The sequence below is a fragment of the Notechis scutatus genome, chromosome Z, assembly GCF_049901735.1.
Source record: "Notechis scutatus isolate UNSWTSFEM ecotype Mainland chromosome Z, rNotScu1.2, whole genome shotgun sequence".
Classification (NCBI taxonomy): Eukaryota; Metazoa; Chordata; class Lepidosauria; order Squamata; family Elapidae; genus Notechis; species Notechis scutatus.
Window position 1 is genome coordinate 95,976,625 of NC_142025.1, and position 17,829 is coordinate 95,994,453.

The 17,829-nt window shown below is 37.7% G+C and overlaps 1 protein-coding gene across 4 annotated transcripts in view; it reads left to right on the top strand.

Moving 5' to 3' along the window:
• Positions 1-17,829, top strand: part of STAT3 (signal transducer and activator of transcription 3) — a 62,184-nt gene that overhangs the window by 17,219 nt on the left and 27,136 nt on the right. For 3 of the 4 annotated variants that reach the window (XM_026669850.2, XM_087945514.1, XM_087945513.1), the window contains exons 2-4: positions 8,306-8,447; positions 12,988-13,132; positions 17,655-17,753. In XM_026669850.2, coding sequence (XP_026525635.1) covers positions 8,320-8,447; positions 12,988-13,132; positions 17,655-17,753 — 372 coding nt within the window. In that variant the 5' untranslated portion in view covers positions 8,306-8,319. Of the gene's footprint in view, positions 1-4,590; positions 4,687-8,305; positions 8,448-12,987; positions 13,133-17,654; positions 17,754-17,829 lie in introns of all 4 variants that reach the window. The other variant, XM_026669851.2, reaches the window with a different exon arrangement.

Consider the following 17,829-nt stretch of genomic DNA (forward strand, 5'->3'; position numbering starts at 1 on the left):
TGTGGTGCACAGGTATCCTTCATGGGACCTTCACTTGGTTCTTAATACCCTTACAAAGCCCCCCTTTGAACCCCTTAGAACAGTGTCTCTCCAATTCCTAATTCTAAAGGTAGTTTTCCTCGTTTCTATCACTTCAGCCAGAAGGGTGTCAGAACTGGCCGCCTTTCTATCAGGCAGGATCTTTGCACTTTTCACAATGATAGGGTTGTTCTCCGTCTGGACCCCTCCTTTTTCCCAAAGGTTAACACTTGGTTCCACCGGTCCCAAGACATTGTGTTACCTGACTTCTGTCCCCTTCCACACCATGACTTAGAGTGCAAGTGGCATACTCTAGATGTTAGAAGGGCTCTTAGAATTTACATCAAGCATACTTCCCCTTTCAGAAAGACAGAAGCCATGTTTGTCTCCTTTTTCCCTTTTCACTTGGGGTGCAAGGCCTCTTCCCCTACTATTAGCAGGTGGGTCAGGAGTGCATCGCACAAGCCTACAAAGCAGTGGCTCTTCCGGTACCCCATGGTCTAATGGCGCACTCTACCAGAAGTGCAACCATTTCAGCCGCCTGGGCCACCCAGACATCCTTGGAAAAGATTTGCAGAGCGGCCACGTGGACATCCCTGTCACCCTTCATCAGACACTACCGTCTGGATTCCTTTGCCTTGGTGACGGCGGCCTTTGGCAGACGGGTTCTTCAGCGAGTGGTTCCACCGTTGGAGTGATTGGCCAGACGAGGACCCGCCCATGGACATGCAAGCTTTGGTATGTCCCATCCTGAGCTCTCGCTGCAGCACGGAGGAGAATGGGCATTGGTAAATTTACCTGTGAACGCCCTTTCTGTCTATACTGCGAGAGAGCCCAGCCCCTCCCTTGGTTCGTCCGGAGATGGTGACGCATGTTAATGTATTCGATTGTTTGCTTTCAGAGACACTTCTTCAGTCTGTCAAGTATCTTCGCCAAAGCTGGGGATACTCCCAGGGGTTGGCTTTTTATATACAAGTATACACTCAGCTTAATGACGTCATAAGAAGGAGTCTACCCCATCCTGGGCTCTCTTGCAGCATAGATAGAAAGGGTGTTCACAGGTAAATTTACCAACGCCCATTCCCAGTTGCTTGGATCATTTCATCCTAACTGAGGAGAGAAGATACTACCGAAACATGTGAGCTGTCTGTCTGAGAAATACTCAGCCCAAATCTCATTTTTGAGATGAATTCAGCCCCAGGAAACTACTCACTTTCAGCCACTTTTAATATAACAATAATATAATTAAGTTACTAGAAGGTTGAGATACAGAGAGAAAACAGAAGGTTGAGATACAGAGAGAAAAACAGGATAAATGCATGTACTTTGAGAAGTATTAAGAGTTACAGACCATCATCCTTCAAAAACCAAGTCCTTTTTCCAAAACAGATCAGGTCCAAGAAGCTGTATTTCTGCTTCCATCCCCCACGAAGATTCTGTTTATTTTTCCAAAGACACAAACCATTCCATGGTTTTTGAGCATACGCAGTCCTCATTTAAGAAAACACAGAACTTTCAAATATTTTGTTAAACTTGTGTGTGTGGAAGTGAGTGAGCATTTTTCTGCAAACCTCAGTGTTTGGCCAAACAGAGTGAACTATTGTTTGTAATTTTCAAACATTTTTTTAATTGTTCCAGAGTCTGCATCAGTGTTTTTGAAGTTGACAACTTTAAGTTGTGTGGACTCCAGCTCCCAGAATTCCCAGTCAGTGCTAACTAGGGAATCCTGGGAGTGGGAGTCCACACATCTGGAAAGAAATGAAAGAGACATAAACAATCAAGAGATCCCATGCAAGAATTTTGACAGCTTTTCTCATAAGCAGTTATTTAATCCAGGTGGAGAAAAATTTGCAAAGAAGAATTTTAAATCGGTGAAAGAGACTTTGCCTTAATTAACTACAAATATGACTGGGAAAATTGCTGTGAGTTTCCAAGCATATTATTTCTCCTAAACTATAGACGCAACTTTCTGAGTTACCAGGCAGTCTGTGTTACACTTTCACAGAAACTTCAGCTACAAGCAAGAGTTTGCTTAGCATATTAGATGCACTAATCAGAGATTTGGAATTTTTCAAGAATCACTTAACAACACTGAGTTTCTAGTTTTGCTAAATGTCTGTTAGCAAATGAATTTACCTCACAGTCATACATTTAATTACATTAGTTCTGCTTTTGAAGATTTTGTGATTATTCATTATAGCCACAAATCCAAGTTCTTCCTCATCCTGTTCCTCTTCATTGTCTCCTTTTTTGGAAAAAAAAAACAGGATTTCCTTTACACTGTCTTAGCTTCCTTCTTTTCATAGAAGAAGGTAGAATATATGCAAAACCCCCACTTGCCTTCAGGAAAGGAAACATTACTTGGAGTATAGAGCCATGATCTAAGAGATTATTAAATTATTGCACTGATTTCTAGTTGGCTTTTGGTTCAATATGCTGGTCACCACCTTTGAATCCCTACATGGCATAGGACCATGCTATTTGCAGGAGTATTTCTGCCTGCCTCGCAAGATCTAACAGGGCAGGTATCTCTAGGTCCTTTCCATTAAGTATCTTTTTGGTGTCTGGAGTCATGCCTTGTTCGTGGCTGCACCTGTTCTGTGGAACAGCAGTTCCCCAGAGATCCAGATGGCCCTGCCCTGTTAATTTTTGTCACTGTTTCAAGATTAAGTGGTTTCTGCAAACCTTGGACCAGGCAGTTAAGTGGACTCTATTGGTGATGTGGTCTTTTTGTTTTGGGAATTATTTACTGAAGTATCATAGGTTTATATTGTTATAATGATTATTTTTATGACAATCTTTGTATGCCTTCCAGAGACACTGCTTTGAGATGAGCAGTTCTATAAATTATTCAAATAAATGAATAGTACAGAGAGGGAAATTTTGTTCTCCCAAGTCCCATCATCAATAAGTCAGTAGTCAGAGACTATGGGATATGAGGTTCAAAATCACTTGAAAATGCACACATATGTTGCTAGTCCTCAAAAATATAAGGTTTAAGAAAGTCGGTCCTATTTATTGGTATTAGTTTTGATCAGCATGCTAGAACTTTCATTGTGTATACATACTCATAACTGATAATAAGCAAAAGGACATAATATATATTTTGCTATACCTTCTATGATCTTCTTATGGCTTCTGGCTGACCATTTGCAGAAATAAAGCCTGATTTAAATGATCTAACAGAGCAAATATTCAGTACACTTCTATATACCTATCACCTGGAAGTAAGTTCTGTTATAGACTCTAACTAATAGACAAATAATAGATAAACACTATAAAAAGTAATAACAAGAAAAAAGCTCGTAAAGGCAATATCTTTATTAAGATGACTAAAGTTTTAAAACAGTTGGAAACATTAATTCCTTATAACTTTTCACAGCCATTTTATATGATACAAAGTTCTAAGAAGTTTAAATCTTTATAAAATGATACATTGACCTAATGAAGATGGCGACTGTGTAAAGTTTGGACATTATTTTGTCTGGAAAGAGGTGTTCCATGGGGGCCTCCTGTACCTGTAGACAGATAAAGCCTTGCAGAAGGAGAATTGAAGAAGAATGCCTTTGAGCTTGGTGTTCTGCCTTCAGATTTTCCAGGGACATTTCGCTGAACAGATGATCCTTAACTTGTGACCACAACTGAGATCAGAATTACCATTGCTAAACAAGGCAGTTGCTATGTGACTCATGCCCAATTTTAGGACCTTAAGCTATTCATTGCAGTTGTTAAGTGAATCATGTTGTTAAGTTGATCCAACTTCCGTTATTGACTTCGCTTGTTGAAAGCCAACTGGGAAGGAGGCAAATGGCAATCATATGATCCCAGGATGCTACACCCATAGTAAATAAATGCCAGTTGCCAAGCGCCAAAATTTTGATCATGTGACCGTGGTTCACAAATGTGAGGCTCAATTATAATTTTTTGTCCACTGCTGTTGTAACTAAATGAATGGTTGTAAGTCAACTACATGTACAAAATGAGCCTTCACAGATGAGCAGATTAGAGTAAGATTTATCTAGTACAATGAAATATCCCTGGGAAGACGGGGGATAGATACCAACCCCAAAAGCATTCTTCAAGTCTTACTGCCTTCGCTATAAAAAGTAATTGATAGCCACCCTCACCTTATAAAAAAACACTACCACAAGTGTTTTCTTTGAATGAGTTATATTGTGAACTAGTTTCATGGTTAAAATCTGCTCTGAAATCCAATCCAAAAGTTTCCAGAGTTGCATAGTTTTCTAAATGAAGAGAACCCAAAATTGTCAACATAATAGATGAAGCTACATATTTGAAGATTGAGACAGTATTCTGTTATTTCTTGAAAGGGGGTAAACCTTGGAGAATGGAGAACCAATTGGTACGTAAGGTGGAGATGGTTGAGTTATTTTGACTATTACACAAATATTGGTAAGTGGGGTACTAGCAGCTATGGTAATGTGCTCTCAGTAGAATAGAAAGTAAAAGTGTGGCATATTTGTATATAAATTAGTGTTGCATAAGTGCAATCACGCCCCTCCTCCCCAATTCTACTTTTGTCTAAAAATTAAGAGAGACAGTTTGTTTTAGTGGTTAAGATACCAGGCTAGGAATCAGGAGATCATGAATTCTGGAAATATGAAGATGCCCGGCGAAAGGATGCTTACTCCACTACCTGCCTTCCAGGTAATACACTTCCACTGGAGAATTGTGGGGAGGGGGGAAAGGGTTTGGTACATTGCAAGATTATAGAGAAATTTGTTCAGAGGTTGGAATTGCCTATTAGTCATTTACAAGAGAAAAGAAAGCCATATACTCAGGAAGAGATGTTAAGACAGAATTTTGGAAGCTGAACAAATTAAGAGGAGAAAAGGAATAGAAAGATTTACTTGGGAGTGATGACAATACCATTGTGAGTTGGATTGATCCATATCAGTTCCTCACTCAGCTGCAGTTAAAGGACTTCTCTTTGAAACAGGTCAGACAACAACAAATCAACTTTAGAGCAACCTAGAAATCATGTTTTGCAGACTGATTACAAACTATGAATAAAGCAAATGGTAGATTTAAGACTTTGGCTCAACTGAAGAATTGTTCAGGAAAGGAAAAGAAGAGGTGGCAGAAGCATTCTGGCAAAATTAAAAACTGAAATGTTAAAGCACTTCTGCTAAAAAATATGTACAGAGCCTGCCAAGAAGGTAGCAAAGTGAGGGTCAAATGTGAATATGTAGCAGACAAATAAAACAACAATCTTATCAAATTACTTACTTAACAGGCTCTTACTTTGATATCCCAGAGTTTCTCTTTGATTGAAAGAAGTCTTGGGGAATTAAGCAACAACCTGCCCTGGGTTGAATAGTAGTAGCAGAAATCCAAGCACAAACTCAGCACAAAAATATCCAAAACTAGCAAAAGAAAAGAGTGGAAATAAGTAGTTACGCATACTCTTTTATCTGGAGGATAGCTGAAATAGACTGTTACAGGTCTGGGGCCCCTGACCCTCTCAAGTAAATTTGGAGGCTGCATCAATTTATTTTCCAGTACAGTTTGTTTGACCAAGATATTGAGTAGGTTATATTTATACGTTCGGAAGGCTGCATGAAATGGAAAATCTATCAGTAACATCCTAATCCCCCCAATTCCAGGGAACTACCTCAGTGTTTTAGAAGGGGCCCAAAGCATGGTCCAGGACTTAATGACTGGCACCCAATTACAGATTAAAGGGATTAGGGGAAAAAATCCTGTAGAATTTTGCCATGGCTATTTATAGTATCAATTCAGCGCCATACCTATTATTACAAATAATAGGGAGGAGGGACAAACTGCAAGTGACATCATGCAAGGCTTTACAGCAGTCAATATTTAAAATGAGTACTTGATTGGCTGCAACATTCCAGTGAACCTGAACTAGACAGGTGAATATAGCTTGCCCGTATCTTGATATTTAAGAAATGGATCTGCAAGACAGGAAAGCTGTTGGAAGTATTGAGGAAGAAAGTAAAGAATATGGGTGGTGGTACAAGTAATAAAATATAAATAGGAAGAAAGAGGGAGACAAGACTAGGAATTTGTGGAGCAACCAACAGCAAAGAGTGCAGAATGGCAAAGAGCATGTGTAAATGTAGTGAAAGCTGACGTATTTAGAAGAAAACAAAGTGAAAGTTGACAGATTTAGGAGAAAACAGGGGTTGGATGGGATTTTACTGGGAAATTGAAGGAGTGGGTGGCATAATTACAAAGAAATCATCAAGGAAAGTAGTGAGACAGAAGACAAAAGTGGAGAGAAAATTAAGGATAAAGAGCTGCTCTGACAGGAACTGAAATAATAGAAGCTTTATAGAAAATTTCAGGCCTACCTATAAAAGAGGAGGAGGAGACAGTCATCTTAGTCCATCCCCCCCAGTTAATTTCTAGGTCTCCTTTGTTGTTTTGATATGTAGGCAAATGTATATTGACTAGCCATATTAGAGGAAAACATTTGAAAGAAATTAAATGGGGAAGGAATTATCTTTTTGTTTTAATGCATGTTGGTCCTAAGTAGGTTCTATAAGACCTAGAGCTGATTTTTTTTTTGTTATTAAAGATTTTCCTTTCGGTAGAATTCACCTTGACTAGTGACCTATTAAAGAAAACAGAATTTAATATACTATGAATTGTGGATCAAAGTAGCTGGGATTGAAGAGCCATTTAAAGCTATTTGGGATTCTTCTCGTATTCTAGAGCAAGATTAGCAACTAGAAAACAGATTTTGGTTTGGCACTTACTCTGGATGCCATGTAACATTACTGTCATAGAGAGCTCATGTTAAAATACCCTGTATGTTTTCTTCTTTCCAGAAGCAGGCAATGGCAAACCACTTAAATCGTATCAGGAAAAGAACAGGGACTTTCCAGGCAGTAACTAGGAATCAACATTAACTCTGTATCCCAGAGCTTAAGCAAGACTTAATTGTTTAAGATATGAATTTTTACAGACATTGAATAAATATTTTATGACTAGATTAGTTGGTTTGTTGATTGATTGTATGCCGTCCAAGTCGCTGTTGATACCTAGATATATCTCACTGTTTAATTCTTTTTTCCACATTTCCTACCATTAGACCCTTTTCCAGAAAGCTAAATCTTCACATAATGTGTCCAAAGCAGGATCATTTTGAGCCTAATTTTGTGCCTCTAATGAGAACTCTAGGTTGATATTTTTAAATGATCCATTAATTTCTTTTCTGGCTGTCCATGATATGGTCAGGAGTTTTTTCCAACACCAAAGTTCAAGGGTGTCAGTACTCTTCCACTTCTTCATTTCCACAGACTATTTCCACAGACTATTGCAGTAGATACCATGATTTGCATGATTCTGATCTTTGTTAGTGAAGACACATCATGGCATTCGAATATTTTTCCCAAGGTCTTCATAACTGTTCTACCAAACACTAGCCAGCAGCGTATTTCTTGACTGCTTATTCTATTAATGTTGATGGTTGATGCTAGAAGACAAAAACTATCTACCATTTTGATACTTTCATTGGCAATTCTAAGGCTGGTATTCCTGTTGTCCTTAGTTTGATCATCTGGTGTCAATATTTTGCCATGTTCTGCCTATTTTGGCTTCCTGACCTGTATATACATTTCTCATGAGGAGAGTAAGATAGTCTAGGATTCCTGTTTTTTCTGAGCACATTTCACATGTTGGCATTGACAAATTGAAAGCCTTTTATAATGAAGCACATAGTTTGATATTTTGGAATTCTTCGGCTTATTATTGAGCATTCATCAACAATAATTATGACTAAAAATCAGAAGCAAAATAATTGGATGTCACTTAAAATGAATTGAAATACATATAAATTGCCAATAGGAATGTTTCTTGGAACATGGAATATGAGTATAATGATAATTAAAAATATATACATATAGAAACTCTGGTTATAACTATAGAAATAAGAAAGACAAATATGGTATGTATAAAGAAAAGTTAAATGGTTGAATGTAGGAGGTATAATAGAATGCATAGTGTATAATGTTGATACAACCAGTATATCACGGTTGTAAAATTGAAGCTGTAATACAAAACAAAGAAAATTTTTAATGAAACTTTATTTACAAAAATAAAATAGTATTGAGCATAAAAAAGGAATGTTTCTTGACCTTTTGCTTTTGATACAGGTTTACATTATTAGGTTTTATTTGTGATTATGAATCAGGAATAGTTGTTATTAATTGATTATTAGATATTTTTTGATAATATTCGCCTGACTCATCAATAAAAAGCTCATATTAAAATGCCCTATATATTTTCTTCTTTCTAGAGTCAGCTGCCAAGATGGCACAGTGGAACCAATTGCAGCAATTGGACACAAGATACTTGGAGCAGCTCCACCAGCTTTACAGCGACAGCTTTCCAATGGAACTTAGGCAGTTCCTTGCACCTTGGATAGAGAGCCAGGATTGGTGAGGAATTCTGTTTTTTAGCTTCCTGGCTATATTTAAGCAAAACCTTCAGTGTTCTAGAACAGGGGTCCCCAACCTCTAGTCTGTGGACTAGTCTTCGGCATGCCAGAAACTGGGCCATGCAAACAAGCAAAGCCCCATCCAGAATAGAATAGAATAAATACCTTTATTGTCATTGCATTCCACGAATACAATGAAATTTGAAAGCTACTCCAGCACAGTGCCCCAAACATCACATCACAATCACACTACAGAGTACTTAAAAATTAAAATAATTATAATAATTATAATAATTAAAAACCTAGTCTAAAACCTATCTAAAACATTTAGTAAGTTAAATAGTTTTAAAATGCCACTATTTACATAGGACTAAATCACAAATGCACTGTTTGATTCAAGACAATTATTACCTTGGAAAAGAAACTGTTTCTCAGTCTATTAGTCCTCATTTTAAAACACCTATAGCATCTCCCTGATGGTAACAGTTCAAAATACGAATGACTAGAATGAGAATAGTCTGTGGAGATTTTTAGTGCTCTAGAGAGGAGTCTGGTCTTCATAATCTCTTCCAAAGAAGAAAGAGAGCAGCCGATGATTTTTTGTGCTGTGTTTATAACTCTCTGGAGCACCTTCTTATCCACTACAGAGCATCCAGCATACCACACCGTTACACAGTATGCCAAAATGCTCTCGGTGGTAGAACAGTAAAAAGTAACCAGCAACTTCTCACCCAGACCACTTTTTTTCAGCAGCCTCAGAAAGTGCAGGCGCTGTTGGGCATTCTTTGCAGTGGCCATAGTGTGGACTGACCAAGTAAGGTTGTCGGAAATATGAGTTCCTAGAAATTTAAAACTATGAACTCTTTCCACACAATCTCCATTGATATATAGTGGGAGAGGCTCTGCTTTGCATCTTCTGAAGTCTACAATCAATTCTTTGGTCTTTTTGGTGTTCAGGGTGAGGTTATGACTCTTGCACCACAAGACCAGTCTGAGAACCTCTGACCTATAGGCCGTCTCGTCTCCTCCTGAAATGAATCCCACCAATGTGGTGTCATCTGCAAATTTTATTATAGAGTTAGTAGGACAAGAGGGAGTGTAGTCGTAGGTGTACAAAAGGGGGCTCAGCACACAGCCCTGTGGAGAGCCAGTGCTGAGAGCAAGAGTGGAGGAAAAATAGCTGCCAATCCTAACAGTTTGGGGTCTGTTAGTAAGAAAGTCCCTTTTTTTTTTTTTTTTAAAGTTTTATTGATTTTAACAACAAACCAAAAAACACATAAAACATAAAACATAACATAAAAACATCATCATCCTTCATAAATTTACAGACAGTGTATCGGTTGGTTTACCACTCCTTTTTGTGCATTCATTTCATAGTCATTATAATAATTATATTATATAATAACTCATATTATCAATCAACAATTATATATCCTAATATCATTATTAAACAATCATTTGACTATAATTTAACTAATTCATACTTAAGCGAGATAACTATAGTTTAGTTAATTTTTTTCCCAACAAATCATAAAATCATACCAAATCTATCTTAATAAAGTATTATAAAAGTATTATCAACCCCCAAAAAAATGTATATTCATTATTTCCTAGATCTCTAAATATTTTATTATTATATTGTATTATCCAACCATTGATAAAAAAGATCCCAAACTTCATAAAATTGTTTATCTTCTTGTTCTCTAATTTCAAATGTCAATCTACTCATTTCTGCACATTCCAATATTTTCTTAATAACTTCTTCTTCTGAAGGTATTTTCTCATTCTTCCAATTTTTAGCAAATACAATCCTAGCCGCTGTTAATACATTTACAATCAAATACTTTAGGTTTTTATTATATGTATCAGGTAAGATTCCCAATAAAAAATCTCTGGTTTCAAATCTATATGTTTCTTTGTCATTTTTTCCAACCATATGCGTAATTCTAGTCCAATATTTTCTAGCATCCTCACAAGTCCACCACATATGGTAATATGAGCCAGGTATCTGTTGACATTTCCAGCACTTTTCAGATTTATTCTTGAACATTCTTGCTATTCTTGTCGGGGAAAATGCCACCTGTAAAACATCTTATACAAATTTTCTTTATATGCTATTGACATTGTCATTTTATAATTTTGAGACCACAATTTTGCCATTTCTCTAAATCAATCCCATATCCAAAATTCTTCCCCAAGCAATCATTGTTTCTTTAACCTGCTCTTCCTCTAATTTAATTTCGAACAAATAATTATATAATTTTTAATCACTTTTTCATCAGTACCTGTCAAAATCCTATCTAAATCAGTCAATTTATCATAGAATCCTTCCATTTTAGAATCTTTAAGATACCTTGAATGTATTTGCGCATATGAAAACCAATTCATCTTTATACCTTGTTCTTCTAAATTTTGCATCGTTTTAAGTTCACCCTTTTCATCTAATAATTCCCCATATCTAACTGTTTGTTCCTTCTTATAGGTTATAGGATAAGAAAAAGCTTCAATAGTTGATAACCAAACTGGGATTTTCAAATAACATTGTTTCTTAGTTTTCTCCCAATTCAACCATAACTTGATTCCCGTATATAATGCCTTCTAAAGTAACCCTGTGATTTAGTTCCCTTATACCATAAAAAGCATGCCAACCAATAATAAATCATGTCCTTCTAATGCCAACAATCTGGTCTTTCTTAACGTTATCCATTCTTTAGCCCACATTAAGTTTGCAGCTTGATAATACAACTCCCAATTAGGGAGGCCAAATCCTCCTCTAATTCTAGCATCCTGTAAAAGTTTTAATTTTATTCTCGCTTTCTTGCACCTTGCCATATATACTTCAACACAATTTTATTCAGTTCTTCAAAGTAATCCTTACCTCAACCTAATTGGTATTGTTTGGAACAAATACAAAATTCTAGGTAAAATATTCATCTTAATTATTTGAAATTCTGCCTATCAATGACAATTGTAAGTTTTCCCATTTTTTCAAATCAGATGCTATCTGCTGTTTAAGTTTAATATAGTTATTATCTTTCAGTGTAGAACATCTTGACGCCAAATATATCCCCAAATATTTAACTTTGTTCGATGACTTGGATTTTCAATAAGTCTGCCAGCTCTTCTCTTTGTCTTAACAGCATGTTCTTTGTCAAAATCTTTGTTTTGTCTTTGTTTATTTTCAAGCCAGCCATCTCACCATATATCTCTATCTTTCCAATAGTTTTAAAGCTGTCTCTAGAGGGTCTTCCAAGATAAAAACCAAGTCATCGGCAAAGGCTTGCAATTTAAATTCCTCCTTTTAACTTTCATTCCTTTTATGTTTGTATCCTCCCTAATATTTCTATTTAGCACTTCCAAAGTCAATATAAATAACAAAGGAGATAATGGGCATCCTTGTCTTGTACCTTTTTAATATTAATAGAGTCTGTAAATTCTCCATCTATCATTACTTTTGCCGTTTGCTTATAATATATGGCTTCTATTGCTTGGATAAATTTTCTAGCAAAAGCCCATCTGTTCCAATAATAATAACATAAATCTCCAATTCACGTTATCAAATGCCTTTTATGCATCTAAAAATATCAAATAAAGCCATTTGTTTTTCAGGATGCGACTCATAATATTCCAATGTGTCCAGGATTACCCTCATATTGTCTTTAATTTGTCTCTTTGGTAAAAATCCATTCTGATCAGAGTGAATAAAGTTGTTTAAGTATTTTTTAAGCCTCTCTGCCAAGATTGAAGCAAAGATTTTATAATCTGCATTCAATAAGGAAATAGGTCTATAGTTCTTAATTTGTAATGGGTCGACCCCTTCTTTTGGGATAAGTGTAATATAAGCTGATGCCGGTACTGGGCCGCGGCATAAAAAAGGTTGGGGACCACTGCTGTAGATCAGTCTTATTAAATCTCATACATTCCAGATATGCTGACCCTTCTTGTTTATTTATTAATGAAATGTATGTCCTGCCAGCATCACAAATGAAAAGGCAAATATAACCACGCACATACTGTATGCAATCCAACGTAATGTCTGGTAACAACATCCTATATTCAATCCAACATTGTACCTGATAACAACACCCAAATGCCCACTGGAAAATCTGTCTTTCTTTCTTTGTGGGAGACAGATAAAATTGGAAACAAACTTCCCACAGGAGGCTATTTCCTGGGCCTGCACATCATAGAAAGCAGCATCTTCAAGTTTCTACCTCCACCTCCTAAAATGAAGGATAACTGTTTCGCCCACCAGAGTTTTCCATAGACTGCCACCTAGTTCTTTTCTTTTAGTTAGCATGCTGACAGTTGGGACATTGAAATTCCTTTGTGGGTGTTATAGTTTTTAAATTTCCTGAATTATGCTTACAAAATTCATTGGAAATTCACATTAACCTTTTTTCATTTTAGGAACTTCAGAAACTTTTTGGCAATTATTTATTATAGGACCTGCTTTTAATAGATAGGAACTTTAGGAAATTAGACTAAGATATCTTATAAACTATAGTAGTAAGTTGGATTTCCTTTCCTATTGTCTTCAGGGCTTATGCTGCCAGCAAAGAGTCCCATGCTACTTTGGTATTTCACAATCTTCTGGGTGAAATTGACCAGCAGTACAGTCGCTTCTTACAAGAATCCAATGTTCTCTATCAGCATAATCTACGCCGGATCAAACAGTTCCTACAGGTAGAAATTACTGACAAATTTTAATTTGGGAATTCATGTATTATGTGAACTCCTGAATACCTGTCTGTAGATGACAAAAAAAAAAAAAAAAAACCCTCCGAGTACCTTTCTAGGATTTAACAGTCTAAAATGCAAGAAATGTGCTGTCTAGTAGTCGCAGCATTGATATTTTGAAATGTAAAAGAAAAAAGTGATTCCCTTCCTGAATATATTAACTTATTTATTGCTAACGTTATTGTTGTATAAAGAGCAAGAGTTAAAAAGCTCAGAAGCAAAGGGCCTGAGACCAGATTGTTCCATAGCAATAAGAATACATAGGTGCTTATTACTACTCTGTTTGTAATTTGAAATTGTAATTTCAGTCCTTCAGTCCATTCTGACAAAAGAGTGGATGATTGTCATCAATGTGATGTGAATCCTAGAGTCCACAATAGTTGTTTTCTCATGATTAAGGGCTTTTCTAGTATCTGCAAGAACAAGTATTTTATTGGTATCCTTGAATCTCCAGCTGCAAGCCTGCTAGTTCAATTATGCCTCTCAGGAAAACCTTATAAAATTAATACTTATTATATTAGTATTTCACTTAAAGCTAAAAAGAACAGTTATATCAGTAACACAAAAGCAGACTGGTAACCTAATAAGACTGAACCCTCTAATGGAGTTAGAAGCAAAGTCATTGGGGCAGTCTAAAAGTCTAGGTGAACACCTTAAATACTTTTGAAACCAAACCATAGAAGAAACTTGATATACTCAAAATTGAAAGTTCTTTAGAGAGGATGCCCACAACAGGAAGGCAACACTTTTTGCAGCAGCATATCTAAGATGCCAAGTGAAGGTAGACAAGTACATACCACAAGAACCGTTCTAACTGATTATATCTATTGAGTTGTTCAAGATTTTACAAGTCAGCAGAAGTATATTGAAACAGCTTAAATTACCAAGAGTAAGTATAAAATGACTTTAATCAGGTACATCACATGGTAGCAGGCAAAGGAATTTTTGTACTAGCAAAAAGTGCTGGTACATTTTTAAGGGCAGTCCCATCTAAGACATATGATGATAATCTAGATATAATATTATTAAAGAATAAATCATTCTGGCTAGTCTATCCCAGGTCTATACTTAGCAAAATACCCCAAGGTGATAATATGCACCGTTCTTTGATGCAACATTGTATAGTTGCCCCTAACTTTATTGGCATTTTGAAAAGCGATTAAGATCTGGCTATGGTTATTTCCCGCCAATAATGCCTCTATTTTATTTGTACCCATTATATAGATTCATTGCAGTGGTTTCTTATCATTCATTAAAAACATTCTCTATATAAGGAAGTCTGAAACTTTAGAGAAGCTTTCCATACAAATATTTAGTTTAGTGACTCTGAAAATAGTCCTTATACTCCCCATATTGTAGATGAGAGAATGACTAAAGTGGACATAAGATGGAGGAGAGAAGGTGATATAAAAGAGAATAGTAGTTTGAATGAGGTCCATCACATCTTACTTGCTCCTTACTGGACAAAAATTGCCTGGTCTCATGTAATGTTATTCTGAATCAGAAATCAGTTCAACTTTTCTTTTCAGTTGCATCTTTTTACCTATCATTAAAGTTAAACTCAGAGCCCACATATTGTATCATATCTCATTTCGAGGTCAACCTTCTCCAATAAATTTCTGCATCGGCATTGATGCTTGAATGTAGAAATAATTCCAATTTTATCCTGAAAAATCAATTCACAGAATAACAACATTTCACCTTAAGCTTGATTTAGACTTGTAGGCATTGAATATGTAGGCACTGAGTATGTTGCAAAGAGATTGATGGGTAAGTATAGGTTGCAGATGGTTGCAGACGAACCAACGCGCACATCTCAATCTCAACTACATATTGTGTGGAACTGCACATCCTTCATGCTGATTATTTGATCTGAATTTCTGTTGGGAGGCAGGCTGAAGACATTGTTATCTGAGCATCCCCTAGCCCAAATGTTAAAATTTGCAGAAGCATAAATGTAACACCACATGCATACATTCCCTGATGCGTAGTGACGCAGAAGTCTAAAACAAGCTTTACATTTTTCAGGAAGAATTCGGGAGCATTGGGCATGATAACTGGAGATAATGGGAATTGTGATCCAAGATGTCTGAAGGATGGTAGGCATCCTTCAAAACATTACTTGAACTTGAAGGCTAGCAGGTGGAGGTACAGCAGGTAGAGATTGGAGGATACCAGTTTTTGATAAGCTGCCTTTATTATAAATGCTGGGGGTGGGTGAGTAACTGGAATTAAAAATGAACAACTTCAAGTTCTGTCTGTGTATCTTATATCTCTTTCCTGCCTGAGTTGCATTTCCTGCCTCAGTCCCATTTCTCAATAGGAAGGATGATTGGCAGTTGTATATTCTTACTATAAAAGAGTTGTCTGATCTGAGGCTGTTTCTCCCTCAGTTCTCCCTCAGTTTCTTCCTTCTAGTCTTCACAGCCAGGTTGGTGAAGGCTTATTGAGGAATATCCATGTGCAATGAGAACATATCAGTGAAATTTAGGTATTGGGGAAAAGACAAGCAGTGTGCAAGATTTGTGTGGCCTTCCCAGAACCATACAAACCTACTTGGCAAGTAGGCTTGTGCAAAGGATTTGTAAAGAGCAATTCACAAAGCAATACAGTGTTCCTTAAAGCATTAAAGCAGCCACAATCCAGAAAGCTTGGTGCAGCTGCTCTGAAGTGTTTCCACAGTTGTACGCATATATACATAGACCGTACTTCTGTTGGGCCCGCTGTGAAATGTACCGTATTTGCCGGCGTATAAGATGACTTTTTTGCCCTGAAAAACATGCCTCCAAGTGGGGGGTCGTCTTATACGGCGCAGTATATAACAAAGGTCGTCTTATACGCCGGCAAATACGTTGTTGTCACTCGGTGCAAGAGCGACGGGCGGAGCTCCGCAACTGCGAAGCCCCTTCAAGCCCAGCCGGAGTCTCTCTTCCTCCTCCTCCCCACCCACCCACCCACCCACTCCGCTCGTGCGGCGGACAGGCAAACTCCAGGCTTTGCCCCATCCCTCACCTCCTTCCATCCCCCTCCACCCCCCCCACCCAGTGGCAGAAACTTCGCCGCACGTGGGGACGAGTGGAGGGGGTGGGAGAGCAGCAACGCAGCTCAATGCTGAGAAAGCGCCATCCTTGCTTTTGTGCTTCGGGAAGAGTTCGTGTTTTTTGTTTTTCTCCCAGGAATGGGATGCTGCTCGTGCGATTTTCTTTGGGAATTTTCTCTTCCCGGTTTCAGCCTTTGCTCGAATCCTCCCCCGATTCACTTCTGGAAAGGATGCTTGTGTAACTCTTTTCCTAAGCGTTGCTGGGGTGGAGGGGGCAGTGTGCAGCGTGAGCGAGAGGCTCTTTTCCTTTCTCCCTGAGCGCAAAACTGTCTGCCTTCTTCTCTCTTGGACGGACCGAGCAAGGCTAATAAGATAATAAGATAATAAGATAAGATCCTAAGCGCGTTGTGGAAACAGATCTGGATCTCATTGGAGAAAGGTAGCAAATGAATGAACTGGACTTTTGGCAAGTCTCGGGGTAGGAACTCGACGCTTTCTGGAAAGTTAGTGAGCAGGAAAATAGACATCCTTTCCGCTTTCTCCCAGCGTGGGTATTTCATTATCCCTCCCTGTAAGAAGTAACAACCACAAAGCCAAGGGAAAAACGATGCACAGGAAAAAGCCACAGTAGGAAGCAAAGATTTCTCCCCCCCCCCCTCTCTCTGAAATAATTAATGTCGCAATCAGTGTGGTGCACCCTTGGAGACAAATTGGTTGGGGAGGTGGAAAGATATTAAGAAACAACTCGACTGTTTTTCGTCCAGTTTTATTTTTATTTATTTATTTTCCCTGAAAAAAGCAGATCGCTCAACGGTGTCACAAAGAAAGGGAGAGGAATTGAGTGCCAGCCTGAGAAAGGCGAAGCTGCCTCTCTAAAGCATTTTGGTGGCTTTGTAAGTTTGGGGGAAAGGGGCGGGGGTGTCAATCAAGAATTATATCCAGAATACCCCAAGTGTTACAACTTACCGTATTTGCCGGCGTATGACTTTTTGCCCTGAAAAACATGCCTCCAAGTGGGGGGTCGTCTTATACGGCGAGTATATAACAAACTCTATATTTTGAGTGGAAATGTTGGGGGCTCGTCTTATACGCCCAGTCGTCTTATACGCCGGCAAATACGGTAATGGCTATGCATTTATATCTTGGATAACCAAGACAGCCTGTGAAGCAACTATAAGTCTGTAATCACAGGTGTTCTGATACTTTGAATAAGCGTACTCTGAGCAGCATGCTTTGCAAAGCATATATTTTGAATGTTTTGCATAGCCTTGTTAGCTAGCCATTTATGAAGGTAGAATTTTGAATGGAAGCCCGGCAGGATTCAGCAATTCAGTTCTTAGGAGCTAATAACATGCTGGCTCTCTCAAAATATTTATCCGGTAGCAACAGTCCCTGGGCATTAATTTGGTTCTCTTGTTTCTTTTATAGAGCAGGTATCTGGAAAAACCTATGGAGATTGCCCGCATTGTGGCTCGTTGTCTCTGGGAGGAGAATCGACTGCTACAGACAGCAGCAACAGCAGCACAGGTGAGGAATGGCTGCTTTGACTTATTCCAGCTATAACCATTGGTTTACATATGGCTATTTAATTCAGTGTTAAGGA